At 39.1% G+C, this 26,738-nt stretch overlaps 2 protein-coding genes, 1 long non-coding RNA gene and 1 other non-coding gene across 5 annotated transcripts; 1 reads left to right on the forward strand and 3 right to left on the reverse strand.

The window, feature by feature from the left end:
• Positions 1-4: 4 nt before the first annotated feature.
• On the reverse strand, positions 5-4,918 carry parp3 (poly (ADP-ribose) polymerase family, member 3). Of its 2 annotated transcripts, XM_077725497.1 has the most exons (10): positions 4,749-4,918; positions 4,317-4,515; positions 4,103-4,228; positions 3,505-3,684; positions 3,292-3,430; positions 2,378-2,601; positions 2,057-2,296; positions 1,767-1,944; positions 1,540-1,683; positions 5-1,111 (listed from the first exon to the last, which is right to left on the reverse strand). In XM_077725497.1, exons 2-10 carry the CDS (start codon positions 4,494-4,496, stop codon positions 942-944), a joined length of 1,581 nt encoding a protein of 526 aa, XP_077581623.1. In that variant the 5' UTR covers positions 4,497-4,515; positions 4,749-4,918; the 3' UTR covers positions 5-941. The 2 variants fall into 2 exon arrangements, with proteins under 2 accessions (XP_077581623.1, XP_077581622.1); XM_077725496.1 differs by lacking the exon at positions 4,749-4,918 and having other exon boundaries at positions 4,317-4,692.
• On the forward strand, positions 4,312-15,886 carry LOC144202636 (uncharacterized). Its single transcript, XR_013327527.1, has 4 exons — positions 4,312-5,165; positions 6,415-7,061; positions 14,259-14,523; positions 15,173-15,886. It is a non-coding gene; the product is annotated as an uncharacterized LOC144202636 (long non-coding RNA).
• grm2a (glutamate receptor, metabotropic 2a) lies at positions 6,052-25,657 on the reverse strand. The gene is made up of 6 exons (XM_077725495.1): positions 25,184-25,657; positions 18,852-19,588; positions 10,610-11,447; positions 9,091-10,148; positions 6,567-6,744; positions 6,052-6,481 (listed from the first exon to the last, which is right to left on the reverse strand). The coding sequence occupies exons 2-6, from the start codon at positions 19,377-19,379 to the stop codon at positions 6,408-6,410; spliced, it is 2,676 nt and encodes an 891-aa protein (XP_077581621.1). The 5' UTR covers positions 19,380-19,588; positions 25,184-25,657; the 3' UTR covers positions 6,052-6,407.
• Positions 11,670-11,752, reverse strand: trnal-uaa (transfer RNA leucine (anticodon UAA)). Its single transcript has one exon. It is a non-coding gene; the product is annotated as a tRNA-Leu (tRNA).
• Positions 25,658-26,738: the final 1,081 nt, after the last annotated feature.

A 26,738-nucleotide genomic window follows, 5' to 3' on the forward strand; every position in this document is an offset into this window, starting at 1 on the left:
ATAGTAAGCGGGGAAATAGATTTATTGGTTGTACCATATAGTGCAAATTATAGCACAGCATGTTGGTCATTCCACAAACACTACGTAGTGTTACAGAAAACTTTTAAATTCAAACACCATCCGTTCAGTGACATTCGTTGACAAAATAAAGTTTCCCATGGGAAACAATATAAAGTGAATCCTTCACTTAGCAGGAGAAAACTTATCTTTGATAACATTCATCATTGTCACTTACGTAAAAAGCTAATATAGTATACTAATGAGGGGGAAATGTTTTCATAAAAACATGTGACAATACAAATTGGGGAGCAATGAGCAGTAAATGATAATACTAATAATAAATGTTGGGTCAGTTTCAATCAAGTTTATACACTTCATGATAAATACACAAGCATCTGCTTGGTAAAATACATTTCTGTGTGAAATTAAGAATTAAATTGCACTGCTTGTATTGCACTAAAAATACAATTGTGTTTTGAACAATTACCCGACTTTTTAGGTTCCACTTCATATATAAACTTTCGTAAACACAAATCTTCCCCCAAGTGTTTCCAACTTAATATTGCATTGCATAATAGACGCATACGATTTCTTAGCAGCTTTAAAATATACACAGTGCTTATGATTGGTAGTAAATCAGTATTTTCAAACATTTATATAATAGAAGAATTTTAACAAGTAGACTTTTAGAATGCATTTCATATAATGCAGAGAGCATAAGCAGGCATTACTATTCGATTTGAGGCCTCTCCCAGAATTACTTATAGCCACCTGCACCATTGATTTACTGTCTTTTATATTACTATTTTTAGTCAAGCCAAGTTTGCGTTAGTGTACTTCAATCCCTCACAATAACTGTAGTAATACAGAAAGTAAAAATACATGAGAACATAACATGTCAGGCATGGTATGGATGAAGTATGTCTTGTCTTACCACCGGGTTACATATTCAGTTCAAGTAGGTAACGCAGGCGACACTGACTCTCTTTGTAGATCAGATATTCACTGTTTTGGAAGTGGCTCTTGGAGTACTGAGACTGCTTTATAGGCTTGCCCTGAGGGACAGCAATCTTCTTATCGTCAAGGGTGATGAAGATGTCTTTAGAAGGATCTGGAGAAGAAGTCTTTTGAATTTAGCAAATTGGAATATACATATGGGCAACACAATATGAACATCTGTTAAAATAATACTGCGAGGACTTAAGGATACCATATTTGAACAGGCTAATTGGGAACAGGTAGGTGTGTCATGATTTGGCAAGAAAAAAAAAATAAAGTTCCGGATGTGTGATGCTCACCTTTTTGTGAACAAGTGCATTATAAAAAATAGTTGCATGATTTAAGGTCAATGTTCCTATATATACAATTGTATCTAAATTTGGAATTTCATCATTTACGGTTCATGATGTCATCAAAAGGTTGAAAGAATTTACAGAAATCCTTGTAGGCAAGCAGCAAGGCCAAAACCCAATATTTAAAAGTGTAAAACTTAGTAAATACTGATTGGGAATATTTCCATAAGTGCAATCAAACTAGTACCTGGTTCCACTTGACCTCTTGCAACTACAGAATCAAAGTTGTCAGGAGCTTTCTTCAAGGAGGAATTGTCTTTGGTGATGGTATGTTCTCTTCCAAGGGCCACTTCACTCAAAAACATCACGCCGGTATTTTTAGATGTGCGCACTAAAAAAAAAAAGAGAGTGAAAAGCCATTTATCATGATTACAACAAACCTAGTTTAACATATTGCCATTAATTTGACCCTACCGTAACATGCTGACTTGTAGTTTTCCGATGCAAAATATATGCCTCGACCAACACGACCCCCTGAATGGGGCATTATCCTCAAACCACTTTTAAGTATAGCAGCCACAACTGCTATGTTTGTACCATGCCAAAGCAGACGGCGGTTCTCCAATGCGTCATTCTCTCCAAATCGTTCTCCCTATAATGTAATGAATGAATCCCATGGTTAATGTTTTTGAATTAAGAACAAAATATCCACTATCTAAGTAAGATTTTTTTTTAAAAAAAAGCAAAGAAATACAAGAACCTACCTCATTTTGTCTGTTCACTTCCCATATATTGACAATTTTTGGCTTCTGGGACCCCTGAGTTTGCTTTAGGTATGTTTCTATGATCTTGAATGTTTCAATACTTTTGTCCATCAGAGTGAGTGTACAGTTGAGGGAATTGTAGTCTTGGTCAAGTTGATGAGGAACAGTCTCTATCATCTCTTCATGTGCCTTTTCTGTCTCTGATTTTAGAGTCTGGGCCAGCTCAATATCAGCCAATACCTAAAAGGGAGGGCACTCATGAAATTGAAGACCATCTGATGTTTAGAGGATAAAGAATAAATAAAGAAATAAACCTTTTACCATGAGCATCTCTTTCTTCTTTTCCACAATGTCAAGGGTTTCAATTGTTGGTGGCCTGTTTCGACCAAAGTTGTGTGGGATTTCTGTGAAGAACTTGGAGGAAAGTTCTTCAAGACGCCGCTTTGTTATCTTTTGGTTCAAAGCTGCTTCAATTTCTTCAAGCACCTCAAAACCTTTTGCAATTTGCAGCTTGCTTAATTTACCCAAAGGCATCTTCTTAATATCTGAATCAAAAGAGTTTTATTGCAAGTTAATATATAAAAATTCTAGACCCCAGTTCTAAAATATTTTGACACAAAGAGACACAAACAGTTCATTTTTTCCAATGTTATTCCTTGTGAGCCATACTATGAATTTAAAACTCAAAATACATACATGTAAACGAGTCCTCATCAATTTTTCTGTAATTTCACCACTTTTAAAGTGGAAAAAAATGAATATTTTTAAAAAATATTCTTATGCTGTTGCTAATCAATGAGAAGATGCATTCCAGAAAAGTCTACTGCAAAAAAAATGAAGATTAAAGCAGTTCTAGATGTAATATCTCAGTTCTGTTATCAGCGGTTTTGATATTTTAGCTCACAGCTTAGCAAAGAGCCAGATGCACACATAAAAAAAAAGCCACATGTGGCTCCTGAGCCATAGGTCCCCTACCCTTGTGGTAGATCATTGATTTCAGAGTGACCCATTGCGGACAAATCACAAACCACATGAGACAAACTTTGGTCACACTTACATAACTCTAGTTTCTAGCCAAAAGCAAAGGTTAAATTTTCATATACTTTTTCTACATGTTCAAATTTCACAACGGGAAAATGACACACCCATTTTTATAGTAGAAAAGCCAGTATTCCTTTCCACTAGATGGTTAAGTCACAACATGGGATGCTAAAACAACAGCAAGGTAAACTCACCTAAATTCATACATTCCATTGCCTCCTTGAACATGTCATTGCTAAAAATCAGCACAATGAGCGCCTTTGTAGCATCATCCAGGCTGCAGGGTTGTATGTTTTTTGTGACCTTGACAACCGTTCCATCGACAGATTCCATCTAATAAATGTAAGAAACAAAACATGTTTTTTTTTTGTAAAGGCAAATCATCAATACGTAGTTAATAACATTACCTCAACTTCTGTGTCTTGCTCTCCATCAACCTCGATTAACGTGTACTTCCCAGAGTGAGAGACAAAATTCATTCGATCATTCCAGTTGTTTTTTGTCTTGTCCTTAAACTTCTTTTCAAAGTCTTTTACAGCACTGTCAACATCTGAAAATGGATTCAGTTTGGTTTGTCCCGTCTCACCCTGAATTTGGATGAAGGGGGATTAATTTATTACCATTGAATATATAAAAAAAATTACCGCATTTATACACATGGCAACTGAAAATATGTATTCAATCTACAACAAACAGTGCAAGTTATGATTTATTGGCTGATTCATGCAGAAATCTAAAAGTATAGCCTTGGATAAGACTTTTTTTTCTGAATATGTAATCCTAAAACTGTCATAATTGTAACAAGTCACCTTTTCTTAAGATAAATACATGTTTACGTCAGATTATCATTCAGGAAATTATATCACATTTGATCCAAGTATGACATAAACAGGTTTAGTGACATTTCAAAGTGGTGCACCTTAAGTTTCGATCATCACTCAATCAACATCAGTTTATACCAAGTGGCAATATGATGCATTTCTAATTTCCCTCACACAAACTCACCACTCTGCCCCATCTGTTCCACGAATAGAATTTGTTGGCTGCTTTTATGACTTGTATGACATAAAACTTATTATTGTTCAATCCAATATTCGTCTGATTAAGCATGCAGTCGTAATCTTCGTGCACCTGGAAGGAAACAGCACATTATTGGTTGGTTTTCAATGTTGTTGTTGTTGATGTTGTGTATATAATGACTGAGCCTTGCTGCCCTTACCTCTCCACTCAGCGAACAGAACTCGTCCACTGTCTTCTTGCATTTGACTTGTGATCCTGCAGCCAGAAGGGCCTCTTTGACGGAGGTAACGACATCTTTAGGTTTAACTAACTCAGGCTCTTCCTTCACCTTTTTGCCCCCTTCTTTGGCAGCCGAAGTAGCGCGTCGTTTTGGTGCCATTCCGACGTCGTTTGAATCGCTGAAAGGCCAACATAGAGTTGCTATACTGCTAAAGTAGCCACGATGCCCGGGCATGTTCAAATGGAAATCGGCTTTACCGATACAGCCATAACAGAAAAAAATATATTAACATGTATTTATCGAGCAATGATGCGCACAAGGATGCATTTCACTCTTCCGCATAAGCGATCTGTTATCATTACATGGTTTATAACGAATCTGCGTCACCGTAAAGGCCCCCTCCGAACTCACCTTTTGACTTTGATTCGAGTCACAAAGATCGGGTGAAGAAAGCACACTGACAACAAATATCGCACCCTGAAAGTTGTCACTTCATCGTATTGAAGGTCTGACTCGGGCTTTTCAGGAAGTTTCTCGGGTATTTACCATGTCAGGAAGAGGCGGAGTTGCCATCCTGTTGTTGGTCGCTAGAGGGCCTCAAAGCACGCCAAGTGGCTGGAGTAAAGAAGTAATATAATGTAGTACTATAGTCATCTATGATAAAACTGTAGTGTAGTACAAATACTACGTATACAAAACGGTATTATATACTATACATGCAAATGATCCACCTGAAAAACAACATGACGTGCACAGGAAAATTTGAGATTGCCTGTAGTTGGCTGCAGATAGGCTACAGCACCCCTGTGACACTTGTGAGGATAAGCGGTAAGAAAATTACTTTTCTGTGTAATGTCTGTCTTTTTTTTCAATAAATGTTGGGAGATACCTTGAACCATGTCTTGACCTGAATCTTACATTTAATGGGGTTGTTTTAGTTGTAAAAGTGTGTAGCAGTTGGAATCTGCAATCATGTTTTAAAATAAATGGCAGTTTGGACACAAGATGGCAGTGTAAAAGTACTCTTGGCAGGTTATAGTTCCTCTGCAATGACTCCATGCTGCAGTGTCTTTGGATAGCAAAGCAGAGGATTGTAATATTTATGCATTTACTCTTAATATTGACACCTTCACAGCAGGGGAAAAAAGATTACCCATATAAAAAATACAAAAATAAAATTATCATTGCATCCTCAAATGGTTTATGTATGCATACTATTTATTTTTGCCCTAAAGCTTGTTGAATGTTAAAATATTCATTCAACCAGAGTATTTTGGCATAAATAAACATAATAAATGCCAAAATATTAATATTTCAAATATTTTTTGGACTTTCAGCCACTTTTATTTAAACAAAAAACGTTTCATATATTAGCTGTATTTAACTGTGTTATGAGATGTTTTTCCACCAAAAAATCAGGCAGCTTACTATCTATAAAAATCCATGAAGTAGCTACACTGGACTATAAATCGCAAGGTTCAACGTGGAAGGGAAAGGTTAGCTGGACAATTATAGTGATTATAGTCAGATTATTACATTGGATCTAAAAAAAGACTGCACGTTCCATTTAGTTTTTGTGCAAGAAAATATTGTACGTGGTAGTAAAACCTTTAGTTTGTTAAAAAATAAAACAGAATATTTTATCCCATAGTTGGACGTTCTAAAAAAAAAAAAAAAAACAGGGAAACAAATCACCCAAAACAGACTCCAAGTGAATATTGATATGAATAAAAAACACATTTTTATTTACATAAATTACAAGAATGCACAAACTTTTCACCAAAACCTACATGAAAAAACATCCTGTATATAATACATTTAACAGATTCACTATCAATGTTTCAGTAAAAACGAGGGAAATACTCTATGTAACCTTTATTGATATTGTAAAACTCTGCAATTGCTTGGAATCGAAGAACAGAGGAAAATAATTGGAACATTGTACTCACAGCACTTTGAGGACAACAAAGTCAGAACAATGGTTCCTCTTTAATATTGGAGACACCTGATTGAGGACTAGTTGTTATATAATTGTGTTGACAACACTCAGTGGAGCTTCTCATCTTATCTTCACAAGGAAGATGTTGTGGAGTCCACCACCTCTCGCCCATTACACACCGTTGGAACAACGTTTGAGGCTGATGCTACAAAAAAAAAAATGACAAAAGTGGATATAGGCATCAAAAAGAAGGAGTGGGATTGTTACTTGCCATCAAGTACACCACCAACCTTGAGAGAAACTGGAGCCCGGACCAGTGGTGACGCTGAAGCGGGTGGTAGCCACCCTGAGAGTGCTTACATTCTTCTGTGGCTGGAACAGAATGATGTGGACTTTTGGGGCAAAGAGGCACCCCAGGACAACCGACCCACTCAAGCTGACCGAGATACACATTGTAGTGGTCTGCACCTGCAAAGACATGTCCAGATCCACTTAGTAAAGTCCCACTAACAATATTGTTAAGTACCCTGCCTGGTGCCCATAGATAGCTGGGATAGGCTCCAACACCTTGAAAGTACAGTGGTGCACGCACACAACTCACAAACAACAGGTTTTGCGGCACCCCTTGTCAAAAAAATGAAAGCATTTAGTCATGAACATGCAGTATTAATGAGATACAAAGTGGCCGTCAGGCAGAACAACCTTTGCGGGCTGGATCGAACTCCCTAGTGGGTCACTTCTGGCCCGCGGGCTGCACCTTTGACACAACTGTTTTAGAGCAAAGTGTAAGTGGTAAATGGTAAATTCAAAAGCTTTGAGTATACCAGTCTACTTAAGTGAATTGGAAAGACTTTTCTGTGCCCTTAATTATTCACAAGTATTGCGTAGGAAGAGGAGAGGACAAGGAATCTGCTTTTGCAGTAGGATTCCTTTTCAGATGCCTTTTGTTTGAAGATAAAGAACAACATGGCAAAGCGTGCCAAGCTAGTTTCACACCTCTAAAAAAGTATGATTTTATTTGACAAAAGCAGGCACTCTTTTGCACAATATAAATCATGTCCTCAAGACAGATTGGTATTTTTACTGTGCTTTACTGGGTTGTTATTGAAAAGTATTTTAGATGAAACATGGAGGCTGCCTCGCAAGCGCCACCATGGACTTTGAATTCATTGATTGTTATGTGGTTGGAATTTTTGACAGGTTGTCATTTCAAGGTCAAAAAACATCTTTCATCAATAATCTCCCTTTCATCAGAAGCCTTGATTTTCTACTTTTATGTTCTGCTTTTTTTCATTCATACATTCTTTAATTCGCAACCAGCTCAATCTGCTTTAGTGCAACAAGATAATGGCTGTGCAGGATTTTTGTTGTCCTGTATTTCCTCCTAAAAAAATCCTGGAAAATGGTTGAAGGCCCATGTTTTTGTAAATGGTTCAGTAATATGTCAGAGGGTGTACTTTTTTGTCTATTTTGGTACCCTGTAGTGTTTTTTTAAGGAGGCAATGTCTGCAACAGTGGGTGTTTAATCATTTCCCTTTGCTTCTAAGATGAGATGACCAAGCCTGGCGTTCAAGGGGGACCTTTCTCCTTCAGGGCACTGAGAGCTGCTTCAATATTTCATATGATAATCAGAGGAGCAATTCACGGCTCAGTGGATTGTATTTAAATTGTCAACATTTCATGACATGATAGACCATTGCATATTTTTCCCCTCCTACTATCCTGAAATTTGCATCAGGAAATGACAACAATTTGAGAGGGGGATTACCTTATAATATCATGAATAATATTTGGATATAGATGACTCCAATGCTTAGATACATATACTTATTGGTGTTTTTGGAGTGTTGCATTCACTCTTGCTACAGGTTCCCCTCATTGCCAATGGGGGCAGAGGGGAGGCTTTATGTGGGCATCTCCACATGTAGTCAGTCCCAGGACAGAAAGCACAGCTGGGATTCTACATTCTTGTCTTTCACACTCCATTCCACACAGTAATGTGCTGGGACATATTGGGACATCCAGTTCTCCCTCTGCTTGTTTCTGTTGTCTTCATTTCGACAGAGGCAATTTTGTCAAGGGGATTCCACGGTCTATATCTTCTTTCTGCCTTCTAAAACTGCAATGTGTTTGAATCCCCGGGGCATAGTCACCTCCAATTTATGTTATAACATTTTTTTGACAGTCTATCAATTTTGACTTCAAAGCGCTTTGTCAAAAATGAGCATTTTAGACAAATTTACAGTCTGGGCTTTGTTAACTTTTCAGTGGTAGGTCCAAATGCTTGTCAAACAGAATAGAAATGTTTCTCTAAAGCAGGGGTGTCAAACTTGATCCTAACACAGAAAGTCGGCATTCATGATTTACTTCCCCGGGCTGCACCAAATGATGTGGCGGGCCAGATTTGGCCCCTGGGCCGCCACTTTGACACCGGTGCTCTAAAGCCTGCTGAATATTGAGTGTTGTAATCTGATTTGGGCCTAAAAGATTTGATCCCTTATTTATAGACCCATCATTTTATTAGATATCAGTCTTGCTTATCATCATCAAGATTGCCGGCTAATGGATTCTGTCCCAGCTGAGTATGGGTAGGGGGCAGGGTAAACTCGTTACAATCGGTACACACTAAATCCGTTGCCAATTAGTCGCAAGGGGAAAGAAAGCCAGCCGTTAATGCTCACATTCACTACTTTAAATAGTGCCTACGTAATAATAATTAATGTTTAGGGTGGGTAGCAGTTTGTTTGTTTGTTTTGGTATGTTTTTACCCCCCACAGTGTAGCATGTGTAAATACGGTAACAAAGTTAACTTACCCTGTAGTCACTGGCCGTGACATAAAAAATGGGCTGAAAAGCCAGCCAGATGATGCAAGTTGTGTACATGGTGAACCCAATAAACTTGGCTTCATTGAAGTTTTCCGGGCACTTGCGGGTCTTGAAAGCGTAAACCGTGCAGAGAATGATGAGGATGCAGTTATAGGTGAGAGACATGAGCATGCTGGAGTCTTTGCTGTTACATTTGAGGGTGACTACATCTCTCTTTTCAGGGCTTACTTCCTTTCTCACCCCTGGGGCTTCTAAGAGCAGCCAGATCAGTACTACGACTAGCTGGCAGGAGATCAGACCCCCACAGATGGCAACCTGTGAGGCCGGGCTGATAAATCGAGGTCGTTGAGCACCACCTTTAACCCCGTTGAAGATCCGAGCAATGCGATTGGTCTTGGTCAGGAGAGCCGAGTAGCAGACGGCAAAGGAGGTTCCTAAGCCTAAGCGGCGCAGTGTACAAACTGCCGTAGAGGGTTTGGCGATGTAGATGAAAGTCATTGTGTAGCACATCAGAACGCCCAGCAGGAGGATGTAAGAGAGCTCACGTCCACTGGCTTTCACCACGGGAGTCTCGTTGTGTTTGAGGAAGAGGCCAATGACGAATAGAGTGCACATCATTCCCAGACAGGAAATGGTAACAGGCCCAATAGCCCAGGCATCTTCCCATCGGATGTACTCCTCAGGTAGATCATAGCAACCTGTCAAATTAGTTAAAGGCCATTGTCCAAAGCTGCAGTCAGCGCATGTGAACTCATCCTGCAAGTACTGGTAAGACTGACAGGGGATGCAGATCCAGCAGCACACGTCTCCAGGTTGCATACTCTTCACTTCATTTTTCTTGCAGGGGTCGCTACATTGAGATGTGGGTGCGGCAGCCCATGGGATGAGGCTGGTGTTTAGGATCAGGCTTTGAGCCCAATAGCCAACTTTGCGATAGATGTAGCGTTCACCTTCTTTGTGATAGTGGAAGATGTTATAGCGTCCAAAGCTGTCTCCATAGGAATCAAAGCGGACGATGTTATCTGTGTCTGGTGGTCGAAATGGTGCTGTTGGAAGTAAAAGAAAAGAATGGTGAAATACAAAAACATGTACATTAATGACAGAACTTGGATTTATACACATTACAACTATGTTTTTCAGCCTTTGTTACATGGTAAATGGAGCATATTCTACATAGCACATTTATATAGTAATTCTTTACCATAACTCAAAGCGCTTTACATTAACATTTACCCTCTCAGGTGCTGCTGCCGTGCAAAATATTGACACTTCTCAATTTAAAGGTGAAGTTATTAAAATGGCAACTGAATCTAATCTGTTTTGCACAGTCACAATGTCATAACAAAACGTATCAAGAAAATAAATAGCATAACTAACAACTAATCAAACAATTGCAACAGTCACTGAAGAATTAGTTAGCTCAGAACATGAAGTATAAACATTAATTATTTATCCTGAGCATATATCCATGAATATTGAGATATTAGTCAGATATTTTTTTACTCACCCTCAAGTTTGGTCTTGAGAATATAGTCCCTGTAAAACTTCCTGCCATTTCCAGGTTTAAGAGCATCACAGACCTTAGTGGAGTTTGGGCACAATGCCTGTCTCATGTTGTGCAAGGCAGTGGCAATTGCATAAACTGCATTTACCACAAACATAATTTTAGATTCAGGTTGAAAGGGGACCTGTTTTAGAGAATGCTTCCCACAGCTTAAATCGTGGAGGCTACACTGGAACTGGTTCTCCCAGAACTCTCTAAACCAAGGGTTCCTGGTATTGTTGTACGGATGGAGAGCTGTGAAGTAGTCATTAAACAGGGGGATCTGATAGGAGGCGAGTTCAATGGTGAACGCACCATCTGCAACGGCCTCGCTCCCCCTCACCACACTCTCTTGTGCGCCCCAACCGTCACTGGCAACCCAAGTGAAGGTGACGTTCATACGGTTGGCGGCTACCAGGAGCTCACGTGCATCTTCACTACGAGTGAATAAGATGACCACCTTGGCGTTGGACTTCTGCTGCAAGGAGCGGATTACGTTCTCATAGCTCCAGCGGCTCATGGAACGGCTCACTTTGGCCGAAGTGGCGATGCAGATGTGGCGAGCTCGGGCTTCCTGCTGAAAGGCATCAATACCGGTCTCGCCGTAATCACCCTCGGATGCCACAGTTGATACATATGTCCAGTTGAAGAAACGTAAAATTTCAGCCATTGCCTTGGCTTGGAAGAAATCGGGGGGTACTGTGCGGGCAAAGTAGTCGTAGCGAGTTTTGTCACTTAGTTTAGCACTGGTGGAGGCATAACTGATTTGAGGGATTTGAAAGAGTCGCAACAAGTTGGCCACCTGGAAAAAAGGGAAAATAATTGTGATAACCTTCATCAGCCTTTATACAATCTGTTTAAAATGTATTTTCAGGGAATGATGTAAAAACATTGAACATTTAAAGTCAAAGTAATGGGAAAATCGACCACCTCACTGGTTTTCTGGTCATCTCAGGTCTCCTATTCTAACAATGACTCCCAAGTCCCAAAGGATAGGTCCTTTCAAAATCTGTGCCACAAGAAATACCAGGAGTGGGGTTCGAACCCACGTGGACAACTGTCCATTGGATCTTAAGTCCAACGCCTTAACCACTCGGCCATCCTGGTTGGAAACAACATCTTTCTGGATGTTATTTCAGAATAAATTGAATGTGTTCTGGTTTTTGTGCAAGAAAATCAAGTGACTTTTTTAGCTACAGGTATAATGTCAACAGGCTGAAGTCTACAGTTGTCTTTCATTAACTGTCAGTCTACAGTTGTCTTGCATTAACTGTCAGTCTACAGTTGTCTTGCATTAACTGTCAGTCTGATATTTTCTGATTTGTGACAGCTTCGTCTAATTGTCAACCGCAGTGAGTGACGGGGGGAACGTAGTGACTAGAAATTTGCTGTAAAAACTGTAAACCCTGTCAGAAAGTTGCTGCTACAGCACATAGATTTAGGATATAGGGGTTTGAGAGTGAAAGAGAATAAAACAATAATGAAACATTGCATTTTCTGACTTCAAGGTACTGTCAGGTATGTGACAGTGGGGACAGTACGCAGAAGTCGTGACAGACTAGTTTTTGCTTCAGGCATTTTGCTGAGTGCCTAAGGCCAGCTTTGACTAATTTTAAAGAAAGGAGCTTTTTCTTGGGATTCATAAAGTCACTCATTTTGGCCTGCAATTATGATCTCAAGTATTTAGACAGACCACTGATAGGATGTACTAGTAAAAGCTTCAAAATTAAATGTCCTTAATGGACCTTTCTGTATATTTTGGTACATGTGTCAATATTACCATTCAAATGAAGCAAAGGGGACAACAACTTTTGTAATAATAGCTAAAAAGAATTGAAGTTCAAACACATAGAGGCAAAAAAGACGAAGAAATAGAAAGATTGCAAGAGTGGACTGTCTGGAACTTGCATTTATCATTGGTGTCCGCAAAATGTGTGATCTTTGTGTTCATGCAGAATCACAAGCATGAATATCAAATGAGTCAATCGAGCAAGGATTCCAGGTAAACCCAGCGAGGTTCTGCACATAATGACCCGAGCATATATATACACACAATCCACACAAAAAAATGTAAAGTCGTGTATTCCAATTTTCCTTTCACTACCCATCATTATCATAACCAATCTAAAGGCTATTTCGGTCTCATCTGAGATGGAAAATCGAGATTGTTGAAACGCACTAGTACTCATTTCATATTAGTTCAAAGGTGAGGGAGCCAGGTCATCTAAGCGATGTGCTTGGCCTAATAATGAGGTTTCCGCGGAAATGGGCATTTTCTAAAAACAGCATTGGCAGTAGTATTTCACAACATGTGGCGAAGCAGCTGGCAGCAACGCGTCTACTATTTTCAGACTCTTATCTGGAGTGGCAAGTCAAACAACATTTTCTTTAACAAAGCAGACTTATTAAAGTCATGAAAAAGTGAAAAAGGCTCTAGCACCCCCAACTCTATAAGAAAATTTGTCATGGTCATAACTAAACCTTTGTGTTAGGTCACATTTATATTGACACTGTAAAAGGTCATTAAAACTAGTACAACAAAGATGCAAATAAAATACTATTATGAACAAATCAAAGGTTTTAAGCAGTGAATTTTCCCCCTCAGCAATCCAAGTCATTTTGAGGCCCTTCCATTTCAAAGAAGGTGGAAAATATAGAAACATTTCTGTGGGGTTTTTATGATCTTTTCAACATGAAAAATCCATCTGCTCTTCCCAGAAGACCCAGTCAGAGCAGCTACACTTAGTTGCACATATAGTGTATATAGTGCACTGTATACGACCCATTGGTGCATTCGGAAACACACATTCCAATGATGAAAAAACGTCATTTGTTTATTTTTATAGCGGTTGCCTGGTTACTGCCAGATCAAGAGAACGAGGATGTTTTTCACCAAATCCTGCCCCCTCATGCTCCCAGATGACGTGTATACTGCTGCCTTCTTTCATATCCCTCATAGAATGCAACAGCCATTCCTACTGCGATACACAAAGGTTTCTGACCAGTTACAAGGTCAGCTATTCAGATTTGACACAATGCTGTGGCCTCATGATTGGACCAAAGTCTAAGACGTGCTCAGCACAACATTTCTTCTGAAGGAAATTTTCAATCAGTACATTGTGAATTGCAACTACACAAAAAGGCAGTTCTGCCAAGCCACTGAATAATCTAATCATATTTTTAATTATTGACCATTTTACAGGCACATTCTTTACTATTTCCTATAAATAAATAATTTACACTGTATGTGTATATTCATATTTTTCATCCTTGTTCTGCCATGTGTGTATCCATGTTTAAATACCTTGCGTTAACAGACTTTTTCAACCTGTCAACCTGCACATGAGAATAACTCTATAAATAGAACTGTTTGTGCATCAAGAAAATGGAAATCCTCGACTCATAAATATATCTTAGTATTCAAAGCATGCCATTTAGGCTAAAAAGAAATGTACGTATTAAAAATATTGTACTAACTCAATTATTCATTGATTCATCGTGCATTCATTTTCCATACTGCGCATCCACATAAGGGGTGCAGAGGGTGCTGTAGCCTATACCCTAGACACAGAGACACTGATGACCATTCGTTGTGTTTGGTTTTGTTCTACAGGTGATTGGAGCTGTGGCTCCACCCCTGAGTCAAAGCCCCGCCCAGGCCAACACAGCTGTGATGATTTCCCACTCATCCCTCCTCCAATCAAGATCCACATCCTGCCCTTATTTAAACTCTCCTATTTATTGTCTTCTGGAAATGACTGTCTGGCATGCAGGTGGTAAGACAGTGGAGTCCTTACTTTTTTTTAAAATTATTTATTTTTATTTTTATAGAAGGGACAAGTTCAGTAAGTTTTGTTTGCCCCAGCTTCACCTGATTTGTGAGTACACCAGTCATTGTTATACTGAATGTTTATGTTGATAAAGTTCATTATTTTAGGTTGCATAGGGGTACTACAGGTAAGTTTAGTGTAAAATCATGTTGACGTTAAAGCGGCCCGCGAACCAACCCGAGTCGGACACCCTTGCCTTATGTCGTCATGTCGTCCAGGTTTTCTATGGACTTGGTTGTTAACAAATTATCATTTAACGTTAATTGCCTTGTGTGTCTGTCTCCTCATTGGCCGGGATTTTCTACTGTGGTAGTTGCGACTCCCTGGTACCTCTTACCACCAGAGTCGTAACACTTGGTGATTATCTTTACATTTTTATTTTTTTTGCCCACTGGCAGTCTTACCAGTGATTCATAGGTAGCACAGATCACTATGCAGGGGGTGGAATAAGTAGAGTAGATTTGCTTTAGTATATGAAAATCAAAAGACAGGCTTTAGGCTAATGTTCCTGGACTGAAATATGAAATTCATCTGAATAGCCCACGTCTTTTGGACAGAGTTCTAAATGTGGAAAATGCTGATGAAATACTGACAATGCGTTGGACAACTTGATAGATGAAAGCAACATTTTTTTATCAGTATACAAACAACCAGCTGTATATTGTGAGCATATCCCTAAAAGAAAAGATTTTTATAGGCATGCCTTGAAAATACATAAGTAGGTGAATCATTAAAAGAGTCCAGATGGCCTCACAGACGTTTTGGGTGGTCAAATGGCTTGATGCCAGCTGACGCCGGGTGACTTTCCCCTCCATCTTCTTTACATCAGCCGTCACTTACTGCGTTTCTGTGAAACGAGAATCTCATTTGAAGCGTCAACATCCTGCAAGTGCATCTCTGCCAAAAGCACCAGACTGCCCACCAAACGTGGCAGATGGGGATGGCAGAAACTAGCTTTCGAGAACTTCGCCTCCACACATTACTTTGTCTCTACTCCTGTAACATGGCGCGGCCTGCAGCCAGTTCCGCCCCCAGATTTGTGATTGTTACACCGCCCCTTGAGCGGCAAAGCAACATGCTCCTTTTATTGTGACTGATTTAGCAAGTGCTCACCACCTGTCACTTCAACGCATCAGACACTTAAAATAAATAAATGAATGAAGGCAAATTTTGATAAAGCAGCCTCATCCTTTTGGAAAATACATTCTCAATTCAGTGGATAGCCTCAATGGGGATAAATCCATGCAGTATCATGATTCTTATGCAATAAGATTGCAATTGACTGGCCACCAATTCAGGATGACCCTTTCCTGGTGCCTATAGATGGCCTAACTTTTCACTCAGTCTGTAATGGAGAGTCTGAACACCCTATGAAAGAAAGTCATTTGAACCGTGGAACCTTTTGCTTTGAGTCACGACTCAGAGATCATGACCATAGGGGAAGGTGGAAATCTAGGCTGGCCAGTAAACAAAGGACTTTCCCTTTTGTTCCTCAGAAGGCAGTCCATCTTTTTTTCTGACGGAGAAACATGTTGAAGGTGCAGTTTCTTAATTCAACTGAATACAAACCGAACATAAAGTCACCAAATTGGCTATTAGATAAATCAAATTGAACTTTTATAACATATTTCAGAACAAAACAATTGAATTCACTTCTTTCACATCAAAAGTTTAAAAAAAACAAGTGTGGGCATACAAAAAAACCCTAAACTAGATCTTTGCCCGCAGGCATTTTTTGGTCCTGTGCTCACAAACCTCATGTAAAGCCACATTAAAATGGAAACAAAGTTTTTGCTTCTGCTTTTCAAAATGTGCGTGTCCACTGACAGCCCATATTGCATGTATAAAAGAAATAATTTACTTAGTTATTCATCTCTTGCGAAGAAACAGAATAGCTAATGTGTTTGGCTGAATGTCCTAATGGTCTGAAATGTCACACACTAGATAGAAGCATCCCCAGCTTAGCTGCAACATTTCCAGGATGTCTCTCCTGTGCATGCCTTGTTTTCAAAGGCCACATTTCAATAACTAATGTGCTCAGACATTACATAAGCCAAATAAAGGAAGAGAGAAAAAGACTTCACAGGACTGAACTTTCTTACAATGAGGAGGGTCATCCATGGGGGTGAGAAAGGGAACAATGTCCTGTAGTATTGCAATCCTGCACTTCAGGAAGATTCACTAGAAAGGTCTTCAGGCTCATAATAGTCCATCCATAAATTACAACAAGACAAGTGCATTCTCTAAGGGGTCTCACTAAAACTCCAGCTCATTCATCAAATCCTGTTTTCCAAACTGTCTTTTACATCAGGAATCCATTTATAGGTGTGCTGGATTCTCTCCGTACAGCATTCCCCAGGAGCTTACAATTTGTATAATGTATCACTCTTCCCTACTCACGGCTATATACATTTGTTTTATGAGTCAAAATATTTGCTCCACAGCAGTTACAAAAAAACAACAACTGTCTTTTACTAAAAGCTAGTGCTGTTTATTTAAGGAAAAAGGGTCAATGGCTGATGCATATTTTCAATGTACTAAATATATGGCCAGTATAGTGTAGATGATCTGATGATGTCTAAAAACCATGAGTAGCAGTATTTTCTTGACCCTTGACTACTAAATTCAGGTCATCTGTGAGTCTAAGAAGGGAAATATCAACATATCAACCATGATTATATCATGGCTGAATAGGCATATGCGAATGCTTAACTAACAAATTGTGTAAGCCCCGAAGGACACCCAGCCTCTATTTTTTTATGGATAGGTTTGGTTGAAGAAACAAATGGCTTATCCCATTTAGACACAAACGTTTCTACTTTTCCGAAAAGAATAATACTACATAAGAGTTGGTGCTAACTAAACCCAATGACACATTCCACCAATGTCATACTTTTGTATTAAAAAGTGAAAAAAAAAATCATATTGTTCAGGAACATGGATCTATAATGTGTAGAAACTAATAAGGAACATTAGGTTCTACATATTACGTGTCACTGCATCTGAATCGTTGAAGGGTCCACAAATAGCAATACTACTTAATGTGAAAAAGCTACTTTAACTCGTGTCATTGAGTGGAAGAAACAATTCTCAGTCAACCAATCATTAGACAATCAGTTATCCCTTAAAACATACACTAACACTTGCATAAATAAAGCCTACACATTCTAAATACATATTGAATTGAATGCTTATATTTTAGATTTAGATTTGAAGCATTCACCACAAAGTGCAAAAATTGCAGCAGACGGACAAAAAAAAAAAAAACGCACATAGAATATGATCCAAAATGAACCGAGCCTGCATCATCATCAGAAGCGACGTACTTGGCCTTCTACTAGCTAAGCCCAGCCATCTATAATTGGGTATATTTACACAGCCAAGATCTACATGACATGCTGTCCTCCCTTACTATGAGTTGAGAATACATACATGTTAGCGTTGAAGACTTGAGACCCAATTAGCAGAGCTTTCATCACATCGTCGCAAGGGAAGCGATCGGTGTGCTGCCGCCTCTGAGAGTAAACCTTCCATCACTAGTCATCCTCTCTGCCAAATCTGTGCAAAACATCTGCAGAGTGTCAACCTCTGACAAGCGTTACTGCTTAAGTGTAAATTACCAGGAAAGAATGAGGCGTGCGCAAATTAGATCAACTAAGCAGGTAAACAGATCCTCTCAGTGAAACCGATAGTCATTACCAACTGGCTTTAACATCTTGCTAGGTGTATTTGTACAGCCTACTTCAGCCCCAAATGGGCAATGTAACAAATATCCATCATGTTACTTTTCCCTACTCTTCTATCCCTATAGAGCCAATGGTAATTAAATGTTGGTTACGCTTTTGAATTGCATCCTATATCATCTGTATTTTTTTTCCTAAACTATCTAGAACCCGGGTGTCAAAGTGCCAGCCCGCAGGCCAAAACTGGTCCGCCGTATCATTTTTTGTGGCCCGAGAAAGTAAATGAGTGCCAACTTTCTATTTTATGATGATATTCAAATGATTGTAGATTATTGCCTGTGTTTCCTCATTTTAAATCAATAATTGCAAACAATTTGTAGTAATTTGAATGTCCAAAAATGATCTATTGATTAGCATGATCGATAAAGCTGTCAATTTATTAATCAATTAATTTTGGCTGACTAGTTAGAAGACATAACGGCTCTCCAGATGTAAGATTGCGCTAGTCCACCCTCATTCCCCCATGTCCACATGCTTCTCTGTGATTGGCTCCCACATTACCTAACCTTAACAGATACAGACAATTGATTTCGAAGTATCTATGTGGTGACAACATTGAAAACGACATTCATGTCTAAACTGTCTGTCATTAATAACAAATACCAAAAACGTAATGCCATTAGTGGTACATACCTGAATGGAAACATCACTGTACGATCCTCCTATGACTCCAGAGATGGCCAATGGGACTTCTTCATGGAGCGCATAGGATCCATCAGGGCAAGTGTACTCACTATCATCTACTTTGGTGAGTGAAGCCCTGACAAATTCGAGAGACTGCTCGAGAGCATAAGTGTCCTTGGAGCATGTGTCCAATATGTGAGCTCCTAAACGAATTCCCGGCAAGATGCGCTCATCCCTGTTGATTTCATCCAGGGCAAGCAACATGGCCTCTAGTCGTTGGATTCCTCGTTGGGCGTTGATCTTCCCGCAATCTTCGGCCGCTTCGCCTTTCTGGTGCACGGGAAAGAGACCGCCGATCATCAAATCTCCGTCTAATGTAATCTCCTTTTTGGAGTCCGTGTTATAACCAACCACAGGCAAACCTTGGGGAGCCTGGCCAAAGAGAGTCACACATATGATCAGGAGGAGGATATTGGACAGAGAGAGGGGTCGGGGCACAGGGCGCACCCCCAACACTGGGGAGTTCCCCAATGACATATCCCTGGCCGAAGCAAAGTCCCAACTCTGCTTTTTTTTAGTCAGCCTGTGATCAGCTTTTAGATGTTGCCACCTCTGGAGAAAAGCAGAGTGAGGCACAGCAGTGGCAGATCTCACAGTACCAATGTTTTCATTCTGACAGAGGCCATTGAAATCATTACTGGGATCCGTTTCTTCGTCCTCCTCTCCTCACTTTTGTAGATTACAGCCTGCAGATCAAATAGAGAGAAAGTCACTCCCAGCCTGGAATGGATCGCCACAATGCTTTGTTTTAATGCGACAGGAGGAAACCAAGTGCAATGGGGCTTATTGATAAGAAAGGCAAAAAAACAGAAGCTGAGAAAAAATACGCTATTGTAAATGTACATATTTAGCCGAAAAAAACTGCACTACCAAAAAAAAAGTTACATTTACAGCAAAATACTAGCAGCTGTGTTCACCAGATTTTTACAGCAAAAAAAACCTAACAAACAGACAAAACTACAAGCATTTAAATACAGCTATAAATGAAATGCTGCTTTGGGTAACATTGCTAACAAACTGAAAATCATGGTAGAAAGTATATAACAAGACAGTCATACAAGAAGAGTAATGCAGTATTTCTTTTCCCCTACAATGCAAAATATAGCTGTTAAATAAAGCAACATGTTGAATCTGGTTCAACATCTCTATCCAGGCTGGTAATTTTTCCCTGAAAAGAGAGCCATATTTAAGATGTTGTTCTATACAACAGTCAAGGTTTATTCTGTTAGTGTTACGTGTAGTAAAAAAAATATATATACATATATATGTATAAAAAAACAGATCCTTTTAAGACACTGCAGAGGGAAAAGGGTTATTGTTCTTATTCTTTGTCTACCATCTTTCGTGCGGTTACTTGGAATCCCTGAGGCTTAATTAAGACCTGTGAGTAAAGTTCTATCAAACTAAATAATTGAGTCAGAAGGATTTGTATCATATCCAGCATCTCAGCACTTCAACTTGACAGACATTCAAATGATTAATGGTGCTCAAATCAGATCATGGCCACTAAAAAGGGGTATAAATCAGGAGCTCATAGAGAATGTGATAGAAAATTGCAAGCTGCCCATTAAAACAACATAAAAACTCTCAACTGGATTCAAGACAGCCAACGAGATTCTTTTGGGGTTTCCTCTGTTTTTCTTGTCTTCCTCCATCTCTCTTTCTCTCTCCTCTCTCTGCTCGTTGTTTCCATGGAAACTTGTCGGTAGATGGAGAGGGTGAAGAGCGAAGTGGAATGCAGACCAAGACAAGTTGGTGTGTCTGGCCATGTATGGTTTCCTCGGTCCTCTGGGAGAACTGGCAAGGATGCAATGTGTGAACTGGCCCCAATCCAGGCAAGCCTTCTTAGTTTTTTTTATTTATTATTAATTGATGCCTCAAACTATCGACAGAATGACAGTTTTTGGAGTTTTTTTTACCTTTATACAATGGAAAGCAGGAAAAATAGCATACTCTTCTTGTCATCTGCTCCTTTTGACAAGTGCAGTTATTTAGTTACAACCTTATTATTTAGCCCTGTGCTGCTTTTCTCTTTGTTAAGACGCTTTTCCCTATTCAAACTAGTCGAGTTAAACAAAAACAACTACTAAACATCAAGTAAAGGACCATTGTATTGTTAAGGGAGAATTTGTAGATATCACATTACATCTCACTCTACATTTAATGAGGAATGAGAGATGACATGTTGCATTAGACAAAGAGTGTGGATGTCAGAGTTTTCATTTGCTCCCTCAGCAACTTGTCAACAAGTGGAAGTTCACAGAGTAAATGGGTCAAGTCACTTCTGCTTCCTTCGAATACAACAGCACCAGCAGACGGAGTGAGAGCAATGTTATACACAAACATACTTTCATGTTTGAAGTGCAGAATGCGCACTGCAGCTTTCCTGAGTATGAGACACATAGCCAATAAAATTAAAACTTGGCATGTTGTCGGTGAAAAAAGTTTATCACAAGATAAAAACAAAAGTTTTTTGTAAGAAACATGCCAAGTGACAACACTGGCAAAAGAATTGTGGTTGTAACATTTACAGCCTTCATCCCAAATGTCCACAGACCCCAGGAGGTCTCCAAGCACTTCACTGTATTCCCTTTATCTTTGCTGTCTTTGTTAGCGGCTTTATTCTGCGCTACTTTGATATTTCTCTTAGCGCTCTTTCAAGGAATGGGCTCTTTTCAGTAACAATCCTGGGCACTCCATAACATTGGTCCGCACTTTGATTAAAATACAGTCAAGCAAAGTACATATTGTATTTTGTTCATTTTATTGTTCAAGGAGATCTGGTGGTCAAGTGGTTTGCGATGTGGATGGAAGGCTCAATCCGTGTATGCACTAAATTGACCATTTTGGATATAATCTTTAGATATTTTTAAATAAATGGATTAAAAGAACTGGATTAAAAGCTCTGAATATTCCCTTTTTTATAGATCTAAAAGAATGTTTATCTTAGCTTTTTAATATATTTTTTAGATTTACAAAATGATTTTTGAACTAAAAACACAGAAAAAAATCTTTTAAAATTACGATTACTGATTTAAAAAGGGGAAAATCAGGAAAGTTAATATACATCTAAACTCTTCATTTTAATTTGATCCTTAAAACACAAAGTTGGCACTCATGATTTACTTTTCCGGGCCACACAAAATGATGCAGCGGGCCAGATTTGACCCCCGGGCCGCCACTTTGACACATGTTCTCTACAGGGTGGTCCAGCTCTCCTTACCTTAAGCAAACTACACATTATGCCAGCAGCGCTGTATTACGCAAAAAAAAAAAAAACACCTTACTGGGACTTGCATTTGCATAACCTGCATATCTTTGTTTTTTTTTTTTTTTAATTCATTTCCATTTAACCTCCCATAGTTACTGACACTGAGTCAGCTGTATGTTTTTATTCCTATAAGCTTAGGAGATACAATAAAATATAGGATACTGGTTGACATATTCATTTAAGATGCAACATCAAACCAAGGACTATATGCGCTTTTTTCCCTCGCTTTTTCCTCCTGTGTGACCGTCTCTACTTTCTGTAGCAGATGGCCTTTTTTAATTCAGGAGCATAAATCCCAGCAGCCTCTTCCACACTTCAAGCTAGGCTGTCTGAAGGAATGGTAAAGGTAGGGGGGAGGAATAAGAAAAAGAGACAGAAACAAAGCAGCAAAAGCGAGTGGGTAGGAAAATGAGACGAAGAAAATTGAGGCAAAGGTTGGAAAAAGCTATTATAAGGTGGCTTTTTACATTCATTCTCATATGGTGAATTTATATCGAAATGGTAGCATTAGGGCAACAAGTAATAGCAATTGTTGAGTTAGATTAAGTCACATAAAACATGACATGCCTTCGCAGTGGAATGACTTGGAAAATAAACGCAAGAACTCCCTAATATCGCGTTGTGAACATGCAGATGAATGTAAATAGTTTGTGGCTCCTTTCTAAATGAAATGAACTGCATAAATCAGGGTTGACCAAACTTTTTTCTCCAAGGGAATCCACCTAAAATCCTTGCACTATAATTTGTTAAATAGAGGACTAGAATCGCGATCTTACAATGTCAATTTGTTTATGACTATAAAATACTACAATTCTACTTTCGATTGTAAAAAAATTGACAGTCACTGTTAAGTGACTTGCTCCACCTAGTGTTAAAGATAAGAAATGCAACAGATTGAATTCAAGATTCTTTTTTGGCCATATTCAATGTCATTTTCATACAGGCCAAATAAAACTGGGCAGTAGTTAGACTCCACGATCCATGAATCATCTTCGAGATATCAAATATGTTTTGTGATTCCTAGAGATACTTCTTGTCCAAACCAGGACAGAAAAAACCTATCGAAAGAAAAGTGTGACCTTTCCTAATCGGGCCAGGGATACAATTAGCGATAAGGATCTTGAAATAGAAAGTGCGCCATTATACAACGTTCATTCCTGTGTTTAAAATGTCAATGTGACTTTAAATAATATTACATATAGTTTTTTTTAAATAAAAATGTTCTGTACATATGTTTTAATGTTGATAATGAACATGGTGTTTGTTAGTTATAGTGGTACTTTGCAAACCATTTTCCTATATCATAATTAATTGTAAAAATGTGACAGTTGCAGGTAGAATGGAATACATTATAAGAAGATTTTGCACAGAGATGATGAAATTTAGTCCCAGAGCTGCGAGCAGGATTGTCACATTGAATGCAGCAGAAGAACTAAGGAAGTATTTTATTTGAAGCATTCTGCACCTTCACACCTCACTTAAGTGTTAGATCACTATTCTCATTTTCCAGTTGGATATTTAGAAGCAGAGTAAGTATTATACTGTATTCATACATTATGTATATTTTATATGTATTTATATAATTTACAGCATGCATATTAGAACATGGCTGAGCAAATCTACACATCAATATGGGCCTGTCATTGACTTCAGCAGATGTTGTGTGGGCATCAGGTGCAAAATAGAGTAATAAACACAAACATGTATAATCATTTATAAACAAGTGGAGCTCACTGAGTATTGTAAGACCACCTTTTTTCAAGTTTCAATCTAAAAATCCCTTCAATCTAAAAAATATCATAGTATATTTTAATCCAACTGTGGTGCAAAGCATGTAGTACATACAAAAATAATATGGGGTGTGATTTTTTTTTTTTTTTTTTTTTTTTTTCAGATTTATGGTGCGTCAAGGCAAAGTACCTTAGCATTCAAGTGTAACAGGTAATGAGAAATGTGATATGGCTTCACATGATGCACTTTTACATATTTCAATCATTCATCGTATTCCACATCTTTTCCACAAAGCTCGACATCATTGCCCATCCTATAGATTGCACTCATTTTTCCAGTTATTGTTTAATATTTATGAATTATATCCTTGTTTTAGCTCAGCACTTGCAGTTTAAACCTGATCAGCCCTTTTTTCATGCATGTGCTAGAATTTATTAAGTAAAGATGAACGTTGGTGAATGTTTATGAGCAATTTTACCCATTATAGCCCGTACTTTTAACTCATTGACTGCCATTGACAGTCCAATCCATATTTACTGGAACGTCAAATCTCCACTTTAGAGTGTTATTTTGGGCCTTATCCACTGTTTTTCTCATTTTATTAATTGAATATTTTTTTTCCATTTGTTTTAAGGAATTCTAATTATGTATTCATAAAAATATATGAAATAAGCTATTTAAAAAGACAACAAATTTTCATTGAAACCTGGGTTCCACATCACATTCTGTGACACATCATATCAACACTTTCATTCATTCGTACATCTTCCGTAGCGAGCATTCTCACTGAGTTTGTGCGAAAGCCAGACTCTGCACCCTAGACTGGTCGCTGCTTGGCCATTGGACGCACAGAGAGACAGACGACTATTCATATCGACACTTTTATACCAAATATTAATACTCTGGTCTACACAACTAAAAATGTCCAGAGTTGCAAACACCATGCATCCATGAGGTAAGTTTTTCTGACTAAAATGTGCTCTGTAAAGGATAACTGTTAAGCATTCAACAACAAACATGATTTGTCATTTTTCCCATTAAAACATTTGCATTGGAAAAACTCCCAAACTGCTTTGTCAGAACAGCTTGCATTATGATAAGCCAAAACAAAAAAATAGGTCTTTCTAATCAACTGTATCTCAATTCATCCTAAATTTTGGGCGTCCTGGTGGTGTAAAGCCACTCCATGCACCAGCAACCCGAATAACAGCAGAAGTTACAAGAATATAGAAGGGAAAAAAGCGCACAATCGCACGCTTCCATAGAGACGCGTTCTTACCTTTGCAAGCTTCCAGCGGGATGGGGGAGAGGCGCTGAGCCGGCTCACATCCTTCGGAGCGCCCCCGGACGTGTGAAGTGAAGGAAAAAGGTGGAAAGTCGGGACGGAGGGGGGCGATTTGACAGCGGAATAGGCACGTCTGGCTGTGCCGCTGTCCGTGGTACTGAAAGCGAGAGCTGCCGAAGCTCCTTCAGCCTCCTCCGAAGTCACATTTCAGCGTCGACGCACAGCGAAATCGACGCCCACTTCATTGATCCGAGGGGATAATAGGGTAAAAAAAAGCCTATTCAAGGGTAGGATAATACAAGTTTAGATATGACCCGATTTATGGCACAAACCCACTACCTGTTACTCCCCAAACTGTTAAAATGATCAGTACGACTCATGTGAGCTGGGCTGCAGATCATCAATGGACGCTTCACATCACAGAACACACCTAGTCTGCTGGCTTTGACAATATGTTGCTTGCAAAGTGAGAAGCTGTTGAAGTACACTCCCCGCCCTCTTTGAACAAGCGGAGCAGAAAATAAGGGCTCCTTGGGGCCTGCTCATAATCACATATTTTTAATTTGATTTCTATAAAATGTGTCGTGACACATCACGGGGAGGGTGTGAGGTCACTCCCAGATGGCCTCGGTGCGGGGCGTGCAGGGGTCGCACGCCTCCCCCTCTTATCCCCAAAAAAGTGGCTTTACACGCGCACTGGTGGACGTCTGAAATGCGCACGTCTTCTCCGTTCTCTTTCTCCACAAGAGATCTAATGAGATTAATATTTAACATAGCAGGGAGGCAATCATCTCTGTGCTCGGGAAGCTAGAAGACAGCCCAGTGGGTTTCACGATTAATTAAATCACTTGTTGGCCCACTATGTCATCACCGCCTTTTCCAGACTGACTTTAATGTTTCGCCCTAGGCCAGACTGGACTCAAGTGTGCAGGACACGCAGTTTGGAGGATATGGAATGAGGACATGTAGTCGAGTGATTCATGAGGACACCAGAGGACATAAAGTGTTATTTAGGGGATATTTAGGGAAGACATTGAGGGACAACTAGGGAGGTGGGAATTGCATCAACAAAACATTTGTTTGTATACATGTACGGCCCGATGGATGGATTGGTTAGTGCTTTGGCCTCACGGGTCTGGGGTGTTGGGTTCAAATCCAGGTGGGTCCACCTGTGTGGACTTTTCTAGTTTCCTCCCACATTCTGAAAACATGGCTTCCACAGCACCTGCCTAAGCTCAAAACTAATGTAATTCTATTAGGGGGCTTTTTAGGAGTACATGCAATATTCAAATTTTATATGAGAGTGAAAATTTGAGATATGAGCGTGCAGCGAACTCAATTCACTTTACGATATGCAACAATGCTTTAATAAAAAAAAACAGGCTAAGCTCTAGTTATCGCTAACAATTTAAATTATCTTACCTTTGGGAAATACTATAAAGCTCATGCAAACAAACATGTTTTAATACATGCTGGTGCCCAAAAAGCACACTGTCACAATAATGTGCAATGACCATTCCATTAAAGGAAACTCTACTGCCTTTTTGAT

The sequence above is a fragment of the Stigmatopora nigra genome, chromosome 10 (genome assembly GCF_051989575.1).
Source record: "Stigmatopora nigra isolate UIUO_SnigA chromosome 10, RoL_Snig_1.1, whole genome shotgun sequence".
In the NCBI taxonomy this organism is placed as follows: domain Eukaryota; kingdom Metazoa; phylum Chordata; class Actinopteri; order Syngnathiformes; family Syngnathidae; genus Stigmatopora; species Stigmatopora nigra.

Coding starts and splice junctions, on each gene's coding strand:
- parp3 (XM_077725496.1), bottom strand. CDS start 4,571: ATGCCCGGGCATCGTGGCTACTTTAGCAGTATAGCAACTCTATGTTGG. Junction 3,685..4,102: donor GGAACAGATGGGGCAGAGTG/GTGAGTTTGTGT, acceptor ATCCAAATTCAG/GGTGAGACGGGACAAACCAA. Junction 1,112..1,539: donor AAGAGGTCAAGTGGAACCAG/GTACTAGTTTGA, acceptor CTTCTTCTCCAG/ATCCTTCTAAAGACATCTTC.
- grm2a (XM_077725495.1), bottom strand. CDS start 19,379: ATGTCATTGGGGAACTCCCCAGTGTTGGGGGTGCGCCCTGTGCCCCGA. Junction 6,745..9,090: donor TCACGGCCAGTGACTACAGG/GTAAGTTAACTT, acceptor ATGTCTTTGCAG/GTGCAGACCACTACAATGTG. Junction 6,482..6,566: donor GGGCTCCAGTTTCTCTCAAG/GTTGGTGGTGTA, acceptor TTTTTTTTGTAG/CATCAGCCTCAAACGTTGTT.